Below are 21,695 nucleotides of genomic sequence, written 5' to 3'. Positions count from 1 at the left end.
CGGGTGTTTTTTGGCTAAGCTCATCACCCATTCTGGAGGACAAGCCGAAAGGAGAATCAGATGTTTATTTTTTTACTATTTTATAAAGTATAGTTCGTTTTTGGACAATGCTTGATCGTTCTTCCTGTCTGAATCTGTAAATTCTATTGCGAATCACCGATAAAGAACTAAACGTAAAGCTATTTTTCTTATATCAGCTTGTTTTTTTTCTTATTTTTTTGTATAACAATAACACTAACACTAATAAATGAAAATAATACCAACAATCAAAACTAGATAAGCACTCAGAGACCGCAGGATTATCATAATCTTTAAATATAACCTCATATACGCAAGCAACATTTAAAAACATAAGATTGGGAGTTCTTCTTTACACATTTAGTTAAGTTTATTTATGATTTCCAAGTTTACATATCAGCTCAGAATGCAGATTTAATTAATCAGCCTCACAAACTGCACACACGATCAACTTTGGTCACCACTTAAACCTTGCCACTCCTCTGCTGGTCCACAGGATACCCCTGCAACCCATTGGCAATCCAACATCAACATCAACATGAGTTCACTGTCTATGAATCAAGGACATATCAATTAGTGATGTGATCCAGGTAAATGATCTATTCCTAGTCTGTCCTAAACACCTACTCGCCATCACTCTTTTTGCCCTTTCTATATGTAGGCCTATATCAGGTTCCCACACTCATGTTGGTCTAGATTGAATACAATTGCATAAGAAGTTGCATCTGGACTTTTATGAAATTTGAGGGGTTATTGATTCTAATGGAATTCTAAGTTGTCAAAAGTGTCTGAAATCGGCATTAAGCAAAAAATACCTAACTGGTACGTAACCATGGAAACCATAAACAAACAAGCTATAAATAAATCCAAACTAGAAGCTACATTAAACCATAGTCTATGACCAACTCTCAGCTAGAAATAAATAGAAGCTAGAAACCAAAATAAACAACAAGCTAAAACCAAATAAAAACTAGAAATAAATATAAGAAAAAACAACAAAAAAAACCTCTAAGCTATGACCACAGAAAAGTCAATAAATATAAGAAAAAAAAACTCTAATCCATGACCACAGAAAAGTCAATAAATCTAAGAAAGAAAAAAAAAAAACACAAAAAAACTCTAAGCCACGACCAAAGAAAAGCCAGACCCAAACAGAAACCAGAAACACCAAAACCTAAAACTCAAAAACCTCAACCACCCACTGGCTTCCTCCGGCGCGTCGTTGAGGCACTGGACGAAGACAACCTCGCGGGCGGGTGAGGGCTCCATGGCCGCCCACAGGTCCTCAACCCGGTGGTCCTTGAAGATGGCAGTTAGGTCCGGCGTCGGCCATGGGTACTGAAACCTCTCGAGTTCGAACAGGTCTGGAAATTGATTGCTTTTATTATTATTATTATTATTATTATTATTATTATTATTATTATTATTAGGGAAGGGAAGAGGGAAACGTTTGAAGGACCTTGTAGATAAAGAGTGAGAGAGGGAGAGGGAGAGGGAGGGAGAGAGAGGGAGAGGGAGAGGGAGAGGGAGAGGGAGAGAGAGAGAGAGAGAGAGAGAGAGAGAGAGAGAGAGAGAGAGAGAGAGAGAGAGAGAGAGAGAGAGAGAGAGAGAGAGAGAGAGAGAGAGAGAGAGAGAGAGAGAGAGAGAGAGAGAGGAGAGAGAGAGGAGAAGGAAGAGAGAGAGGGAGAGAGAAGAGAGAGAGAGAGAGAGAGAGAGAGAGAGAGAGAGAGAGGAGAAAGAGAGAGAGAGAGAAGAGAGAGAGAGAAGAGAGAGAGAAAGAGAGAGAGAGAGAGAGAGAGAAGGGAGGGAGAGAGAAGAGAGAGAGGGAGAAGAGAGAGAAAGGGAAGAGAGAGAGAGAGAGAAGAAAAGAGAGAGAGACAGAGAAGAAGAAAGAGAGAGAGAGAGAGAGAGAGAGAGAGAGAGAGAGAAAGCAGAGAGAGACAGAGAAAGAAAGAGAGAGCGACAGAGAAAGAAAGAGAGAGAGAGACAGAGGAAGAAAAAGAAAGAGCGACAGAGAAAGAAAGAGAAAGAGCGACAGAGAAAGAAAGAGAGAGAGCGACAGAGAAAGAAAGAGAAAGAGCGACAGAGAAAGAGAGAAAGAGAGAGAGAGAGAGAGAGAGAAAGAGAACGAGAGAGAGAGAAAGAGAGAAGAGAGGAAGAAAGAGAAAGAGGAAGAGGAGAGAAGAGAAGAAGAGAGAGAGAGAGGGAAGAGAAAGAAGAAAGAGAGAGAAGAGAGAGAGAGAGAAAGAGAGAGAGAGAGAGAGAGAGAGAGAGAGAGAGAGAGAGAGAACGAGAGAGAAGAGAGGGAAGAGAGAGAGAGAGAGAGAGAGAGAGAGAGAGAGAGAGAGAGAGAAGAGGGGAAGAGAGGAAGAGAGAGAGAGAGAGAGAGAGAGAGAGAGAGAGAGAGAGAGAGAGAGAGAGAGAGAGAGAGAGAGAGAGAGAGAGAGAGAGAGAGAGAGAGAAGAGAGAGAGAGAGAGAGAGAGAGAGAGAGAGAGAGAGAGAGAGAGAGAGAGAGAGAGAGAGAGAGAGAGATAAGAGAGAGAAAGAAAGAGAGAAAGAGAAAGAGAAATAGAGAAAGATTAATAGAAATAGAAATATAAAGTGAAAAAGAAAGAGAGAGAAAGAGGGAGGGGCTGTAAATCCATTATGCAATACTGAATAGATATCACCAGATTAAAATATCGGTCTGCAGAATTGCAAAACTGCATGAAATGGAATGCTCTTTCACTTTTTCGTATCAACGTTATATCAACTTGATGTTGTATTTAGTTCGTAATCTTGAATTTTGACTTAAATTAACTTCAGACCTATTGTTTATCGTCCACTAATTGTTTGTAATACTTACCGAAAGTTGTTTAATAAGAAATGTTTATATTTGTGTTTTTTTCAATGACTTGTATGTTATTGGTGATTTCCTAGACATAAAAAATAGTAATTTACACCTTTTAAGGGGGCGTGTCCCACTCTGTACAGCATAGTCCTCTTTCCTGCCAAGGGTTTAACAAGGTCTATTAGGTCATCAATACCCCCCCCCCCTCTAGCCCCCAACCTAGCCGTCTGGTTAGTACAGTAGATAGCGCGCCGACCTCACATCCCCGTGGTCGGCAGATCGAGCCCCGTCCAAGACTTGAGTTGCCACTGTCACATGGCGGTCAGTGCTGTGTCTTGGCACCATGGCAGGTAAGGACCAAGCTCAGATCGAGTCAGCACTCGTTGGCACGAAGTGGGCATGCCATAGTGCATATAAGCCCGACGAAGCATCTGCTCCGCAAATCTGCCTTCTCCTTCTCCCTTTTTACCATTTTTTTTTTTTTTTTTTTTTTTTTTTTGCTACCCAGTAGAAGGTCCTGCCCCCGCGGCTAACTGAGAGCACAGGCAATAGCACATTCGCCTGCCAGACGCGCTCCCTTCTATGCACTCTTTAAATACTACACTTCCAATGCCCTCTTGAGTTTAATTGTGTTTATCTTTTGATGTTTTATACTTTCGATAACTTATCTTGTAACACAGTGCCGCCTACCTCGGAAAATAGCAGTCACATTTTAATCTTATGAGATCAGGAAAAGAATAAACAAAATTCAGCACAATATTTCAACCGAAATGTGTATACGTATATATCCATACATTCATATCATGCCAAAGTTACTATAAAACGTATCCAGATTATTATAAAAAAAAGAAGCCCATATCCCTAACCTGACGCTCAACTGCTACTTATGTCATTATGGAATGACTATTTGCAAGCATCAGCAACACTGTCAACCTAAACAATACACCTCTTTTCAAAAGCAGAACTCGACCCCAAGGTAGAGCTTCAACTTACGGCAATGCGAGTCGAGTATTCGGTCAGCCCAGGAATCCATCTTTGCTGACAGGACAAAGAAATCTGCGTCTGCGTGTTTAGCTGACTCGACTGACCTGCACTTCGTTGGGTATCTGGGTATCGCTACCAACTACCAGATGGCACCACCTGCGTTGAGGTTCCCCAAGGTTGTGTGTTGGGAACTACTCTGATGTATATCTATAGTTGATGCTTGTTTACTTGTTTATAGACTGTAGTTTAATGGCGCTTGTATTATGGTGTGTTGTTTATTGTATACCGTATGCTAATATTTTTTTTTTCTTTACTCACGCAAGTTTCCATCCTCTTCCTCCCTCACTCTAACAGAATTAACTCTTAATTAATCAAAGCAAGCGGTATTAGTCATCTATAAATCAAATATAGTCCTATCCAGATTCCATTTTCTTTATAATTTTGTCTAAACACCAAATCACACCATCACATGGCTATTAATAAAAACAGAGATCAATTAAACACCAGATTGCTTTACTTATATCTTATATGTAAATTAATTCATGCTTTCGTCACGGCCAAAACATGTTTGGCATGACAACTTTTTAGGGATATATGTCCAAATAAAGATCACCTTTAACCGTAAGCATTTATATAAATGCTAATAATTAAAGAATACGTATTTTATTCGATCCCATGCAATGTTGCCTCACCTCAGCTCCGATTGCATTGATCCTATTACTACTTTGATATAAATTAGCTACTGTCATCTTATTGTCTTATAACTGTGCCGAATTCGACGATACATTCGTGGTTTCGAGTAGGATTATGGACCTTATGATCAAACCACTTACCTGACGTGGAGCCATGATGCAAGTGAACTTTCGACGGAGGCGTATCTAGCAACAGTTCAACAGGGGGCGCTTCAATTGCAATTTTAGGCAGACATAAAAAGAAATAAAGTTAACCTTGTCAACAGGGGCACTTCAATTGCAATTTTAGGCAGCCATAAAAAGAAATGAAAGTCAAATACATAAAATCACTAATAAAAGAAAGAAAAAATCCTGTACGCTTTATTTTAATCACAGGTATCACATGTCATTAAATAATCTTGATTAACAATTACCACGAATGGCACTTAATGTGTAAATTAATACTGTGGTCATGCACTGATATCTATTGTCAATTCCGAGGGTGAGGACCAGCAAAAGAATAATGATCTGAAAAGCACACAATTCCGTTTCCTAATTCAATATCCATTGTATAACTTTTTACACTACACTGCCTGATTTAACCCTTTCAGGAGACTTAAAGCATCTGATATGCACAAAGAGAGACGTCATGCAACTTATGGTACACTGGAGCTTATAATTTCAAAGCTGCTGAAAGTGTTTGTGGCTGTATTTCATGTTCAAGATACTGGAGTTCATTTATCCATGAATAACTTTTATCATCAAAATAATTTTGAGGAAAATATTAAAGGCAACTATAACTCTTATATTATGTGTCTCAAATCTGTCTGGACTTGGTATTATGGTGTGAGAAGTTGTTGCATAATGATTATAATAGAGATGTTTAATGAATGTTATGTGTGATGAAGTGTAATGATATCTACATTAAACATGTTAATGGCTACATGATAAATGTATTAATAGTAAACATTTATGTGGAAATGATGAAGGTAACTCATGTGTACCTGTATGAAGTGTGAGAAGAGAGAGCTTCTGAACATTGTACTTTACTGCAAAGAAGTTTTGCTGTATATTAAGACTTACTCTGCTACAGTTCGTTATTCACTGCTAAGTAAAACATATATATATATATTATATATATATATATATATATATATATATATATATATATATATATATATGTATATATATATATATATATATATATATATATATATATATATATATATATATATATATATGTATATATATGTATGTTAAGTGCCTTAAAGGAAACCGTTGACTCTGAGGAACCATTATGAGAGGTATAGATGTCTAAACAAGACTGGCGATTCAAATATAAGTATATAGTAGCCTCTTTCCAATGTCTTGTATTAACAAAATCTACATATCAATTAATAATCTCCTGAAAGGGTTGAAGATAAATGATTCACATAAAAAAAAGCCCTAATCATTTGTGGGTACCACAAGCCATTCTACAACAGCAAAACATATAAATAAGATCAAGAAATCACAGCCAAACAAAGCAGTGATAATACATGAATATGAAATATAAACATCCAAACATCTACTTTCAACGCTAGTGAATTTCAGAAAAGGAAATCACAATCTCTTCCTTCAAAAACCAACTGAACAGTATATCCAAAAGTTAATGGAAGATGCTAATATTCTTCTACAGGTATGATGGGCATATTAGGAAGCTTCTTCAAATTCTTTGCAAGTGTGAGATATCTAGAAATTGTGTAACATTTACTCTCCCCACATTTAGGCCCGCACTATATACATAAATTTTTGTGTTTATATCAAATATACAATAACCAGTCGAGTCTGGTAATAATGCACACGCCGAACAAAAGGGGGCACGTCTAAATACAGTTCCCACCAGGACTAGAATATAAATACCTTCAGAGAAGAGCAAATAAAATTGTTATGTCGGCTGAAATTAAGTAAGCATGGAACCTCCTAAATGATTAATGGCCGAGACACACACACTGGTCAACCGCATTGCTTTTGGCTTTATATGAATGTCCTTTCGCTTCTAAATGAAAAGGAGTTGATCTTCGCCGCGATTGGAGAACCGGATTTAGGAATTCCTGGTTTAGGGTCTAACTCTTTGTTGTAATAAGGCTAATATGGTCTTGAATGCATTTCCATGCAAAAGATACACCAATCCTGCTTTATCTTGCAACTAGAGAAGCAATATCCTACAAATGCTATGTCAACAAATAAAAACGAATTATACAACAATGTGTTTTTTTTTTCCCTATGTATGTTGTTCTGTTTAAGTGTGTGCATTTTGTGTATGTGTGCACAGTGCCAGTCACAACTCTTGCCATATTTTGGACTCGTGATATTCAGTGATTATCCTCAGAGCATTCTACAATTCCTATCTTATATGGAATGATACGTGTGTGATAATAGTGGCAATATATATAAGCTTTCCTGCTTAAAATATACGTTTCTGCAATCATCTAGAATGTCTACTTTCATCATATTTTCTTATAATATAATCTTAGATAGTTGTATTCAGTAAATCCATATTGAATCCCTTTAATGATACTGATATGCATAAAGATCTTTAAATAGGTACAACTAAAGAATTCCAATTACTGATGATAGCTACAATTTTTTAATCAGTCACTAAATTAGATAAATCATAACTAATTAAATAATTTACAGAAATAAAGAGAGAGATAAGACTACAACACCACCGATAAACCTGTAGCCAAAAAGATATGGAGACATGTTTAGTGCCCTGGGCTTAATTAACGGAGTTCTGGCCAACACTGAGCACTGTACACATATGGAGAGTGGTGGTGCTTAGTTTAGTTTTCATGTATACAATGACTTGGCAGGTAAACTTATTTGATTATGATACTCTGACTTTTTGTCTTATGAAGTTAGTTCATCTGTACAATGGTTCAAATACAGAAATACAGTTCTACATTTACATCATCTGCGTTGGAGAATACAGATATAATACAAAAAGAATTAACAGAAAAAGGCATCTTTTTATAGTAAGAAAAAAAATTCTTATCTTGTACTTCACTTTCCAGAGATAATGTTTTACACCCAAATATGGAAGAGGTTCCTCATCTAAAGATGTACAACTGATGAAATGCAAAATGGCTTAGTATCTGCAATAGCATTCAAAGATGATTTCTCAGGGTAAGTGACGTATAAAAGAAGGCTGCTTAGAAATCAGTCGCTCTAGAAAATTTATGCAGAATATCATTTCGTACGTATTAAGACTATCTGAGCTCCTTTGAACTTAGGACGTTAACTATTTACAGGTACAAAATGAGAACCTCAGATTGGAGCGTGATAACAGTATGGACTTTAAAAATGTAATATCTTTCAGTCTACAAAGTTTTGTATACATGGAATTTAGGTCCGTTTCAAACTATACGGAGAATAAACATTTGTACCAAAGGCAGTCTCCAATTTTCAGACATAAAAAAACACAGAAGATAACTATAAATTCATAACAAGTCCCCAGTGTCAGTGGAGCCTCGGTATCTTAGAGAATCACAGGACAAGAAAGGAGGTCTCTTCGCCTTTCTCACTTCTTCGGGTAGCATTTCTACGTCCATGTTTTTCGAGGGACTGGACTTCGAGCTCTCTTCTAAGGTCTGGACTCTTTCCGTCTGATCTTCTGGTATTGGAGTCACGCCAGCCGCTGAAGACACGCAGGGTGTTTGGGGTTGCGATGCAGGCTGCTGCTCCAAGGAACTGTCCACGATGTCCGAGCTGTCGGCGGAGACTATGCTCTCGAGGGAATGCTGGAGCCAGTACTGACGGGTCACATCACTCGTGTAGGGTCCTTCGTTGATCCCTACACTGGACAGATTAACCATACTATTAGCCATGAGACCCTTTTTGGACTCTCCCAGGAAGTCCAGGGATCCACTCCTTGGCGGACCTGTTGACGATGGCGTCGAGCCCATGGAAGCAGATACCGGTGTCGTCAATTCGGGCGTCGGGGTGAGCGACTTGGGTGTGAGTTTGTCTCTCACTGTCGACAGGGGGGGAGGGAGGCTCCAACCTCTGATGGGGCTAGTAGCAGCTTCCACTTTCTGAGGTTCCTCTTTGTTTTGGTTGACTTTTGTGCCACTGATGCAAGTGTCGATTTCCTTCTTCTTGTCGGTGGTCTCAGCTGCGGACGTGCTTCCTGTAGATCTCTTTTCGGCACTTTCTATGAGCTGGCAAGCTTTCCCCAGGATGATCACGCCATTGAGAACCCTACGGAGAGAAAAGAGCACGTCAGATACAGCCTACAGCCATAAATGTCCCCCGAATTCCCATCAGTCTAAGACCGAAAAATGAAACACAAAGGACTTTCGCATGATAAAAAATACACAATTTCAGAATCACCTGAAGGACAAGAGGCACAGGAATCCCAGGAGCAGGATGAGATAGGATGCTGGGTTGCTGAGGCGTATGGACTGGCTCAGGATCCTGTACATCACGACTCCGAGCGGGAGGGGGATGAAGCCCATCCTACGAGCCACAAGGTCACTGTGGTCTGAATATGCCTGCAATATTTGCAAGAGAAGATATGACAATTAGAAAATTCTGGTTCAAAATTTGAAATCAAGGATAATTAAATGACTAAGAGGTAAAATGTAAGGCATTAAAAACAAACAAATTAATAATGATAATAATAATAATGATAAGTAAATAAACAAATATATAAAGACAAATAAATTTCAAACAGTGTCTTCACAAGATTACATCAGTTATATTCTAAAGGACTACTGATTTTCTACAAGGTAATCACATTTCTTTTTGTCAGGATTATAAGATAAAAAAACAACAACTAAAATTTGTACTAAGAATTCAAAATGTTCTTGATATACTATGGAGGCTTTGAATCTCTTTGAGATTTATATTTCATGAAAAAAACTTAAAGAACGGGATAGCCTACAGTGAGCAACTGTATACAGCTTTAACAATGTATCATACAATTAATTGCATTATCTGGTACTAAAATTCAGAAAGAAAAATGTATTACATCTAGTCTTGGTGCATATTACAGAAAATTCAGGAACCACATGAACTCAGGAATATAATCAAATACCTAAGGCTACTAATAAGAACATCATATCAGATGAAAGACGGCTTTCATCTTTACAGAACCATAAAACCACAAAAAAACGTACATATTTCTGCTTGCACATGATGAGGTCAGAAGCCAGGAGAACAGTGTAATCCTTGTAGGCGTCTGCGGCAATGTCGTTGAACCTTGTGATGAATGCGTGCTTTAGCCAGTCTACCAGGATTTCTGTGCTGCACACCAGTAAGCAGTCAGGCAGTAGAATCCAGAAGCGGTCTGTAAATATGACGGTCAAGTGAGAAAATAAGAAAGACAGATACAGAAGAATACTTTTTGATTAGAACATGTTTTTACTGTAATTGAGATGATCATGGCTGACAAACTTTCCGAGAAATCACAAAAGAATTAAAATATTTGACAATTCAACAAGATTCCTAATAAAGTAATACATTCAGTGTCACAAAAAATATATAATAACTAGAATGCTGAGTAGTTTTTAAATATCTATCTTTCATCATGAGATGGTGACAGGTGTTCAATTTTTATTTTTGGTTGAATAGGACATGTTGAACTGATAATAAAAATTTCATTTCTCTTTAATCTTAATCTTTTCCTGTCATAGTGAGTTATAATAGCACATGTACACACACACACACACACACACAAACACACACACACACACACACACACACACACACACACACACACACACACACACACACACACACACATATATATATATATCTCACTAACATCATCATCATTAATGGTGATGATGATCAGATAAGATTAGATAAGATGAGTCAGCACTCATAGCTGACAGAGTCCGGGGCGCCTCGTGCATATAGCCCGGGCGAAACGACGTCTTCGCAAATCTGTCTGAACTGAACTGAACTGATCATTAATGGCCTGTATCATTTCACATGCTTCTAAAAATTTCTTGTGCTCACAATCTATCTGTTGACATATTTCTCTATTTCACTATACTATTTCTTGCCCTTTGCCTCCTCTTGTGTTATGTCCAAATCTGTTGACATATTTGTCCATCTGTTGTCCTGTCTCCTATATTTGTGACTTGCCCACTGCCAGTTCTTTGTCTTAATGCACAAATATATTTTCCATTTTTGTCTGTTCTCTTCCTATCTCTTGGATCATTTTGCCAAAATTGATCCTTCCATTCCTCTTTGAACAGGTTTACTAATTTGTTTTTTTTTGTCCAATCTCTGACCCCTGACAAAGAGGATGCATTACATGAAGACTTCTCCTCTTTTGACATTATAGCCAGGAACTTATAATAGACTGCCATATCTGTTGAAAGTCCTCCAACCTGCACAAGACTTTTCAAGGTGGTTGCGAGCTAGACACCTTCCCCTTTTCCTTGTTTGCTAGTCTGTGGTTTGCCTCTCCAATAGAATAATACATCAGTTCACACTGATTGTATTCACAGTCTATAATCCGACCTGTTCTTCAGTATGATGATGTTAAAAATTGGAAACAAAAGAGCTTAAATGATTTAAAAGTATTAGCACTTTAGAAGGGATTTTTTTCTTTTTCTTTACCTGGATCACGCTCTAGTTGAAGTCAGGGCCAACTGTGTTTTCCAATGAAGCCTATTCTAAAGTGCTAAAGCTTTAGAATAATTAAAAATACCATATTACAAATTTTGAACAGTGAGTGAAAACACTTAGAGAATACAGATGGTTAGTGACACATACAATATATATACAAACAATCAGAAGAGTGGCATGGCTAAACACTTAAACGTATTTCTATTTCACACACACAAAAATATGATACCAAAAGATTGAGAAAAAAAGTAGAAGAAAAAAAAAGCAGTAAGATAATGATAACAACACAAAAGCTACCATTACCTTCCCTATTAACAACCAAACCAAACTGAGACGAAAACCTACCTTCCTTCCAGGCATATTCCTTCATGGTCTGGATTACAACCACCAATAAGAGAACACAAATGTGGAAGCGCTCTCGTACGTCACTGCAGGATATTTGCAGAAGGTTGTTCCTGTCAAATTTCTTGAAAACAGCTCCTTTCAGCTCTACAAACTGAAAGATTAAGAAAAGGATTCAGCGTGATGATTTTCGATCCTGTACCACAGTTACACTAGTTATACACTATGATGTAATTCATGATATAGAAAAAGAAGAAAAAAACATTTCCAAAAGATTCTGAAATAAGCTTTCACCAGATACTTACATTATTTGAGATAACAATAGTTAACAAGCCTTTGTTGTCCGAGTTGATGGCAACATTGAGCGTCAGAGCTTGTAGCAGGACAATGGTTGAATGCAAGGCAACATAAGCTGTTGCGACAATCAAGTGGAAGAGGACCCCGAAGTGTTCCCGCTTCTTGCCTCGGGGTTCAGTTGCCGTCCAGAAGAGAGCATCGAGGGTGTCTTGGCCGAAGGCTGACATGAGTCTACGTAAAAGAGGAAAGTATATTCAGCCAACTTTCTTTTGGATTTCATTCTCCGGACAAATCATGGCGATCACCAGAGTATGTAATTGTAACGAAATAAAATAAATTCAAAAGGACAAATTTTATAACATAAAACATCAGCCTTTTTTTTTTCTCTTATTTTAAGGTGAGATGAAATCAAATCTTCCGCCTATATATTCTGTTCCGTACTAAAGTGCTATCTGCATAATACAGGGGCATATTTGCTATAATACTGCATGGAATAGATAAAATAAAAATGCTGATTGAGGATGAAATATTCACGGTTATGTCAATAGATTAAAGCAATTTGTCTGTATGAAGAAATAAGGTCAGCACACAAGAACATGATATCTCTGCTTTTGAATGAGCCAGTCCCTTGTACATTGAAATCCTTGATGCAACTGTGCAGAAAAGACGAAGGAGAAGAAAAAGGACAAGGGCAAGAAAAGAAGAAAAGAATAATAATAATAATAATAATAATAATAATAATAATAATAATAAGACACAAAGAAGAGGAGGGAGAAGGAAAGAAAAGAGGACAAGAAGTAGAAAAAGAAGAAGCAGAAGCAAGAGATGAAAAAGAAGAAGCAGAAGAAAAAAGAGAAGAGGAAAATGAGTGAAAAGGAGAAGCAGGAGGAGAAGAAGAGGAGGCAGGGTATAAGAAGAGGAGGTAGAGTATAAGAAAAATAAGAAGAGATAGAGGAGGAGGAGGAGGAGAAAGAGAAGCTGAAGGCGGATGAGGACAAGGAAGAAGAGGAGGAAGAGGAAATGGAGGAGGAGGAGGAGGAGAGACAGAAAAGAAGAAAATGAAAAAACAAAGAATGAGAAGAAAAAGAATAATAATAGGAAGAGGCAGAAAAAAAGAAAAAACAAAGAAAAGAAAAAGAGAAGAAAAAAAGAAAGGAAATGGTACAATGAGAAAAAGGAAAAAAGAAAAAGAAAAGAAAAAGAAAAAAAAAGAAAGAAAGAAAAAAGACGGAGAGAAAGAGTGAAAAAGGAAAGCGCTGCTGTCTCAGCCTCTGTAGACAGCCTCTCTCTCACCTGTCTGCTATCTCCAGCATGTTGAAGAACAGATACAGTTTGATGGTGGACTGCGTCTTGATGATGTGGTAGCACACGGAGGAGTCGATGTAGCCCATCAGGTAGCAGCAGACCAGCACCATCACGCCCTTCAGCAAGTCCACGATCTCCGCTGGCTTCAGGATGCGGCGGTTCTTGTTGAAGTACAGTCTGAGGTGGGGACAAGGGATCATTTCGGTGCGTGAGTCGAGCGGAACGCATTGAGCTTTTGTGCGTTCTTGTCTGTCTGTCTGTCTGTCTGTCTGTCTGTGTGGTATGACTTGTTTAATGGCTTTGCTGGTTTAGATGAATTTTATTTTTAAGTAAATCTTCTTAAAAAGATGAAAGAAAATATTTTCATGGGGAATAAAAAGGAGAAAAAAAGGAAAGAGATAACAAAATTAAGAGGAGGAGGCTGCGGAAGAGGAGGGGATGAGGATGCAGATGAAGATGAAGAGGAAGAGGAGGAGGAGGAGGAGGAGGGTGAAGGGAAGGAGAAGGAGAATAAGAAGGAGGAAAAGAAAGTGGAGAAGTAAGAGGAGGAGGAGGAGGAGGAGGAGGAGGAGGAGGAGGAGGAGGTGGAGTAGGAGGAGGTGTAGGAGGAGCATGGAGAGGGGGAAGGGGAGGAGGAGAATAAAGTGTAGAACTAAGAGGATGATGATGAGGAGGAGGAAGTGAAATATGAAGAAGAAACCTCACCCAAACAACTTCCTGAATGGCCGGGTCAGGAGGCCAAACAAGGCCAAGGAGAATCTGATGGGCAGGAAAGTGAACACGAAGAAGAAGGAGTCAGCACACTGGAAGAATCCATATGCGACAAACTTCTCAAGCTGTAACAAGGAAATAAGAAAATTAATTAACATACATTCACAGTAAAAGATTCCTATGTGTCTGTGATAATCTATACATTTCTAAAAAAAAAAAAAAAAAAAAAAAAAAATACTACTACAAACATTACTTAACCCTTTCCCAACGGGGCACTCGCTACGAGAAGACCCCTATGCCGGGAGATTGCAATATTGCATTGTAATCGTCACGGTGGCATCGGGAGTTTGGCTGTGTCACACGAGTGTGACGCACCGTCGTCATAGGGTTAATAACTAAGATAATCAGATTTGGTTTTGCTGTAGCTACCTAAATATCAGGTTTTCTGGTCAAGAGCTCAAACCTGTGCTAAATCATAAATCTTACATCCAAACATATAAAAGTCCTGCAACATGTCTTCCTTAGTTTTACTAAAAGTTACTCCAAACATACATGAACATAATACCAATATACGGAAGCAAATGCACTGAAGATATTACCCTTTACACAGCTGACTTCCGCTTGAAAAGTATTCAAATCTAAGACCTCACACAGAACAAAAATGAATATTTCTTACTCATATCTGTTACAGTACCTCCATCAATACTCAACAGAAAAGTATAAGATCATAAATATTCTACCTCTCGGCAGTGCCCCGTGAACGAACAAGCCAAAAGAGAGAGAAAGAGAGAAAGAGAGAGAGAGAGAGAGAGAGAGAGAGAGAGAGAGAGAGAGAGAGAGAGAGAGAGAGAGAGAGAGAGAGAGAGAGAGAGGGAGAGGAGAGGAGAGGAGAGGGGAGAGAGGGAGAGGAGAGGAGAGGAGAGAGAGAGGGAGAGAGAGAGAGAGAGAGAGAGAGAGAGAGAGAGAGAGAGAGAGAGAGAGAGAGAGAGAGAGAGAGAGAGAGAGAGAGAGAGAGAGAGATAAGAGAGAAAAGAGAGAGAGAGCAAGAGAGAGAGAAAAGAGAGAGAGAGTGAGAGAAGAGAGAAAAGAGAGAGAGAGAAAGAGAGAAAGAGAGAAAGAGAAAGAGAAAGAGAAAGAGAAAGAGAAAGAGAGAGAGAAAGAGAGAGAGAAAGAGAGAGAGAGAGACTAGACTGTCTGAGGTAAACCAGAAACCCATACTTACTTCTCGAGGGATCTTGAAGAAGGTGTAGACCTTCTCTCTCCTGGCAGTGTATCTTTCTTCGTCATTTTCCAAGAGGTAGCCACGGCGTAACTCGGATTTTAAGTAATCCCGAAAGGATAGCCCTGTCGGTGACATAAGTTAGTGAGTGGACATCAGTCTGTATAATATCTTATATTTATAATGATTATAATAATGAGGACATTGGTAATGATAATGAATATAATAATAATGATTAAAGAAAGATAAAAGTCAAAGCCTCTTTCAACTATTTGTATTCCATTTTCTATTCTGCAATTTTCTATTATATTTTGTATTTAGTGACTTTCTTGATACAGATATCCATAATAAATAAAACGTTAAATAGGATACTTTTGATAATATAATACCAAAAAATTATACCCAATAAAGCTTAATAAAGGAAGCACAATTAATAAATCTTAATAAAGGAAGCACAATTAATAGATCTTAATAAAGGAAGCACAATTGAGATAAAAGGATATTTCAAATCACACATGTTTAAAGGGAAAACACCATGCAAATGTAGCTTTTATAACCATGGTAAAGCATTTACAAACATACCAACAAGCACACATTGGTGGACGGGTGTGCACATAGTGATGCCATGAGTGCTTTTGATCATGTGCAGGGCGTGTAAGGTGCCATTTCCAATTTGGCAGTGCCGCTAGGGGTGAGGAGGAGGAGGAGGAGGAGGAGGAGGAGGAGGAGGAGGAGGAGGAGGAGGGGGGGAGAGGAGGAGGAGTAGGAAGAGGAGGAGTAGGAAGAGGAGGAGGAGGAGGAGGGGGAGGAGGAGGAGTAGGAAGAGGAGGAGGAGGAGGAGGAGGAGGAGGAGGAGGAGGAGGAGGAGGAGGAGGAGGAAGAAGAGGAGGAGGGCATATAGTGTAACTAGTTTGATTTTCCTTTGTTGCAATAAAGAAAATGTTTCATACTTCTTCTTCTATAAATTTGTGAAAGTGAGGCTACATTGAGTGAACAATGCATATTCTTCCATTATGGAGAAAGAAGGAACCACAGGAATTTTTTGTCTTGGCATTGTCAAAGCTAATAGGTCTCACAACAAGATGATATACAAAAAAAAAAAAGTGGAGTAGATTTCCAGAATTCTAATACACGAATGGACAAAAGTTTGGCGGAAAAAACGATCGTGGGTGAAGAACGAGTCTCCGTCGGTCCACCAAACCTATTGAACGGCAACCCCGCGTCAATTACGTAGGCCCTTCCGCAATGGGTTATATTCCGAATACATAAAAGTACGTGGCCATACATATAATCGTTAATAATGGATAACCATATGCAAATAAGAGGGACATGAAATATTATGCAATATTATCTGTTTAATAAATGATTTACTGAATAAGCTACTGGTGGCCTCATTTTTTATTTTTGCTATCCCAGATGGATATTTTAAGTATTTCTAACATATCTCATTTTGTTTTCTTCTCTCTAATTCCGCTTCGCAATTTGCAATATGACTTCAATTCTTTATCTTCTTAATCATTAACCCAATGGAACTCGGAAATGATCAGTGCACACTAGCCATTGCACAAGATTGAATATCAAGGTTACCTACATGCGATAAGAATCAGAATATTGCTTTTCGATAAAAGAACTGGAAAACGAGGGTTTAGGCTGACTTTGGAAGACTATAGCTTGAGAACTAGTGCCCTCAGAATTCACATCTATATTGCACGCAGAATAGAGACGAGACTCCATTGCCATGGCACGTGTCAGTATCAGCCGGAATTCAGAACCATGCTTAGCCGTGGCTGGATAAAGGTATAAATGCGACTGACTAACTACAATTCAAGAGATATAATTGATGTGTTTCCATTAGATCTTTAAATCGGAATTACAAGATTTAATTGAAAGGAGTCCTTTACACCTCTTGCATCGTGAAGTTATTCGGTCTCACTTATACCTTTATCTACAGATGTCGCAGTGAACTCGGGTCATCCGAGCCAGGACATGTATTGGTGCCAACCATCATCACTGGGTTAAGATAAACCTAAAGTAAATCATATCTCTTTGACAAGGCAATCTAAAGAAATGAAAGACAAAATGATAAAAAAAGAGAAGAGAAAAGGAAAAAGTGCATGATCACCAATTCCTAATTTTATATAAGATAATTATAAAATACCATCAGTAAAAAAAAAAAAAAAAAAAAAAAAAAAAAAATCATGGCAGGGATTATGCTGTGCTTAAGCTATTGTAAAGGACTTATGGAAGCTGCAACTCATAGTAACATGATACAAGTCATTTCAGTAATATTTAAAGTTATAGTATTTTGTACATGTGTGCTTGGCATACTATACCACCCAAATTTTCATTGTACATTGAAAATTTCTTAACTGATGGGCAGATAGAGGAAGTATGTGTGGTGGAGCAGGGGGTATATACAGTAGATATATTTGTATTTTTAAGACAAATGAGTTTCTTGCCCTTACATGATCAAATAAAATAGGGATTTCTCTCTCTCTCTCTCTCTCTCTCTCTCTCTCTCTCTCTCCCTCTCCCTCTCCCTCTCCCTCTCCCTCTCCCTCTCATTCTCACTCTCACTCTCTTTCTCACTCTCTTTCTCACTCTCTTTCTCCTTCTCCCTCTCCCTCTCCCTTTCTTTCTCCTTCTCTCCCTCCCTCTCCCTATAACATTTTGTAGGTCATTTAATGATCAGTCATAAAATTTACTGACCTAGCAACTCTTCTGGTGATCATGAATCAAACACTTTGCAACAAATATGCTAGTGGTGATGGCCGTTGGATGGCAAAGGTAACTTCAAATAACTGCATTTGTGTTGCAGATCCAAAGACAGATTTTACCTTCTCTTTTGCTTTGACTTTTAACATAAAAGGATCGCATCATTTTTTCCTAATGGAGGGGCACACTTTGATTTATTTTTAGTGCTGTTGATAAAGGATTGACAAAATGGAATAGTCATGCAAAAATAATATATCAATATCAAAGTGGAAGATCTACATTGACATTATAATAATATCATGGGCTTACATGTGAAGTATCATTACTAATCTGGAAATTGAATGATTGGGTCCTAACTGTAAAAAAAATGTCAAAACTCAAGGTATTGTAAATATATGATGAAGAACTCCCGTCAGTCTTGAAGTACAGATTCAACACTGACTTTCAAGTTTGGTTGATCAGTTTTGGCAATCCTGGTGTGTTCTCTTAACCTTTCTTTTAACCATCCTGATATTATTTGTTTCCATAATGCAACACTACTGTGCTAGTTGGTCGTATTTTTAATGCAGTATAAATACTTTCTAGTGTTCAGATTCTGCGGCAAAAGGACTTTCTAGTGTTCAGATTCTGCAGCAAAAGGACTTTCTAGTGTTCAGAATCAAGTATGATTCTTATTTAGGAAGTTTTGGTTATTTTACATAGTTTAAGCAAATGAAAAAAGAGAAAAATGGCTTCCAACTGAGTGACTGAATATCTTTTACTCAACGTTACTTTTAAGCTTTTGGAAGTTTTGAAGGTGTTGTGATGTATGTAACAAAAAGGAATGAGAGAAAGAGAAAATATTGATAGTGAAGAATGCAAAATTAGATTCTGAATATTTAAAGATTCTTAAAATCTTTATTAAATCAACCATTTTTAATGTTAGTACACAACTAAGTGCAAACAACAACCCAAAGCCTATACAACTGTGCATCATATTTCTGCAATACAATTATCAAATTCTCACTGGTAAATAAAATCTATCAAATAAACAAATCTAATAAAATATCAAGCCAATATTAAGTTTAACAGCAGCACTTGAGTTGTACAAAAGAGAAATGATGCTCAGAGCATATTATTATATAAGAAAATAATGCCATTAATTCTACACCAATAAAAGGGAATCCCTATCATTTATCATATCAAGACATGGGGTTCAATCCACAGCTAACTAAAATTTGTGTCAGTGATAATAATCTGTATAAATAAGCATTGCATACTGAATGACTGTGCACTAAGTGTCTCATTCTTATTGATATGCAATGGGGAAAAGAAGGATAGTATTTCATAACTTATCTATCTTAACACGAATTTGTAAATAGAGGAAACCCGAGGCCTTTACTAGGGTAGGACACCGATTCCTCGTGAATGAGTTGTGGCTAGACCAAGGTAGATTACATTCTCAGGCTCAGGTAACAAATATGGTTCATTGCATTAGGAAACTACGGGATGTTGCAATTGAAAACATGGGAAATTAACATTTTAAACAATATTCCCGATACAGAGTATGCTATTATTCTCTCTTTTATATTCCCTAGACTCCTAGTTCCCGACAGGTACCCCAAGGCAGAGAGGGGGGGGGGGGGTCATATCACTAAGAACTGTTCTTTCATATGGTTTTGAGACAATATCCCTTATGTGGAAAAAACGAACACATGTGCTACATATAAACTGAATATCAACCAAATATCCAAAGGCTCTCAATCAAACGTCCTGCAATCCTGCAATGCAAGCAAAACGACCCTATCAATTGCAAGAAACCATCTGGTGATTTCTTATCAATTGAACCATCTCTATCTTGGGTTATTATTTGCAATACGGTGCTCATTTCCAAACCTGGCGTGTATCCGTCAAAAAAAGACAAGACAAAGCAATCTATTAAGTGCAATTGAATGTTAGTCTTGCAAAACCCACGAAAACCATTACACACAAAAAAAGGAAAAAAAAAAAATAAAAAGTCAAATCCCCATTAGAAACTTCATCACACCTCTCCGTACCTCTGCTGTCACTCTCCTCAAGTTCTCCCACACTCTGCCGTAAATCTATCTGATCATCCTTACCCATCCTGTTCATCTGACCCGCTTTTTTCCCAGGTTTTAGCAACCTTTTAGAGTTCAATACATGTCGCCGCGGTCCTCCACCTGTCTCGTCTCGTCTTCTTCTTCGTGTTTACAAACTGCTTGGTACGGGTGTTCGGATGCGTGACTCTAGGGTTGCGGCGACGACTTGGTGTGTTCTGGAATGGGGGGTTTTGAGGGGGTTTTGGGTGTTTGGTAGGGTTTTTTGGGTGTGTTTGTTGGTGGTGGTGATGGTTTGTTTTTGGTGGGTTTGTTGGGTTTTGGGTTTTGAGGATGGTTGGGGTTGTTTTTGGTTGTGATAGGAGGGGTAATGATCGAACGTTAGCTTTGGTCATAGAAAATGGTTTGTTTTGAGGGGTGACTCTTTCAGAATTAAGGGATTTGTTAATTTAGAAAAAAAGTGGAAATTCAGCGATCTGTTACTTATTTCATATCCAAACTGTCAGACGAAAATACTGTGAAAAATGAGGTAAGACAATTATATCTTTTATCTTCATTCTATTTCTTCAAGCTTAGTGTTAATCTGTATCATATACATCTATGTACAGTATAATCTGTGACACATTTGATAAGGACATACTATTTTACCTATTTGATATTCCCATGGCAATCATCTATCACAATCAGCTAACCGTAGACACAATAGCTTCCAGATGCTAAATACCCCCTCCCCCCATCAGAAAGCAGTTATGTAACTATAAGGGGCAGTGATTACAAATGCCCCACCGTCCCCTTATCATTTCGGATAACGAAACTGATTATAACCAAAATTATCAGAAAGGTGACTTTGTTGACTGAGTGTCCTTTTCTCATTACTACGTTTCATCATGTAAAGTATGTTGCCTGTAATAAAAGCAACTGGTTCTTGTCTTGAGATTTCTGTGGGTGTGCAGTAATCTTTGCTTTACTGCTGGTGTGATTTAGAACAATATAATTATGCCCTTACATCAGAGAAATACATGGTATATAGAAACATTTAGGCACCGGTGTAAATACAGTGGGCTAAAATGGGAACCTGGATCTCCCACTTATTAATGGTGTAATGTTATCTGCACTGATCGACACAAAAATGTTTGGGAGGGGCCTTATGGCTTTAATATCGCTAAAAAAAACATCGCAAATACAGCTCCCGCCATACCACCTCCATTACGGCCTCGAGCCTTCAGTCTGTGACACCCCTTTGAAATATCCACTGGTTCCGTCAATGGCGTGGGAAGAAATATATATATATATATATAAATATATACATTGTCGGTGTCTTTTTTCGATATGCAGCTATGTCAGACGTAGCAAAAGACATAGAAATGTTTAAACAAAACTATTTCGAAACAGGAATGTAATGCCTACAGAGAATCAAGTTTTGTTAACGTGGTTAAATCTTTCAGTGATACTTTAGAAGATTATATGATAAAATAATTTATACAAGAAAAGTGACTGACATCAACATCTGTAAAGAGTGACGTTTAGTGTTGACAAAGATTTGCGAGTGTTTTTACAGCTACCCTTATAAAATCTTCAAGTGTATTTACTTCTACGATTTTCCCGGGTTATTCCAAGTCGAGGTTCCATTACTCGTTCCCACGTGTGGAATCTCACTCTTTTTGTCACACTCCTTCCCCGGTAATTATTTATTTTATTTCATTACGTTATTTATGTTGCGAAAAGTACCTTCACGCTATTGCACTAAGCTAAGGTGAAATATCTTCGTGATAGTGAATACACAGAGATTTTTGCATCACATGGAGAAGAGAAATAGTGTTGGAAAAATATGCAGTAGATTATTGTGTTTCGTGTACTCGTTGATAGTTAAAAAAAATATGAATACAAAACTGCTTTTAGTTAGCTTTTCTTCCACATTACA

General features: G+C 37.9%; 2 protein-coding genes across 4 annotated transcripts in view; both read right to left on the bottom strand.

Annotated features, from left to right (window-relative positions):
- Positions 1-3,998, bottom strand: part of LOC147469729 (uncharacterized) — an 8,764-nt gene extending 4,766 nt beyond the window's left edge. The window contains exons 1-3 of one of the 2 annotated variants that reach the window (XM_086547191.1): positions 3,843-3,998; positions 1,221-1,382; positions 1-32 (exon numbers count right to left, since the gene is read on the bottom strand). The exon at positions 1-32 is cut by the window's left edge and continues 45 nt beyond it. In XM_086547191.1, coding sequence (XP_086403317.1) covers positions 1-32; positions 1,221-1,382; positions 3,843-3,882 — 234 coding nt within the window. In that variant the 5' untranslated portion in view covers positions 3,883-3,998. Of the gene's footprint in view, positions 33-1,220; positions 1,383-2,864; positions 2,884-3,842 lie in introns of those variants that run through there. The other variant, XM_086547192.1, reaches the window with a different exon arrangement.
- Positions 3,999-4,871: 873 nt separating this feature from the next.
- LOC122243847 (transmembrane anterior posterior transformation protein 1 homolog) lies at positions 4,872-19,954 on the bottom strand. 2 transcript variants are annotated; one of them, XM_043001587.2, is made up of 9 exons: positions 19,817-19,954; positions 15,006-15,127; positions 13,778-13,908; positions 13,061-13,249; positions 11,776-11,998; positions 11,474-11,624; positions 9,667-9,836; positions 8,879-9,039; positions 4,872-8,746 (listed from the first exon to the last, which is right to left on the bottom strand). In XM_043001587.2, exons 1-9 carry the CDS (start codon positions 19,827-19,829, stop codon positions 7,987-7,989), a joined length of 1,920 nt encoding a protein of 639 aa, XP_042857521.1. In that variant the 5' UTR covers positions 19,830-19,954; the 3' UTR covers positions 4,872-7,986. The 2 variants fall into 2 exon arrangements, with proteins under 2 accessions (XP_042857521.1, XP_042857520.1); XM_043001586.2 differs by having other exon boundaries at positions 19,754-19,933.
- Between the last annotated feature and the right edge of the window lie 1,741 nt (positions 19,955-21,695).

The sequence above is a fragment of the Penaeus japonicus genome, unplaced genomic scaffold (assembly GCF_977035675.1).
Source record: "Penaeus japonicus unplaced genomic scaffold, GWHDUDI00000001_assembly GWHDUDI00000019, whole genome shotgun sequence".
Lineage (NCBI taxonomy): Eukaryota > Metazoa > Arthropoda > Malacostraca > Decapoda > Penaeidae > Penaeus > Penaeus japonicus.
Note: the sequence above shows the minus strand (reverse complement) of the source record. Positions and strands in the feature narration are given on the sequence as shown.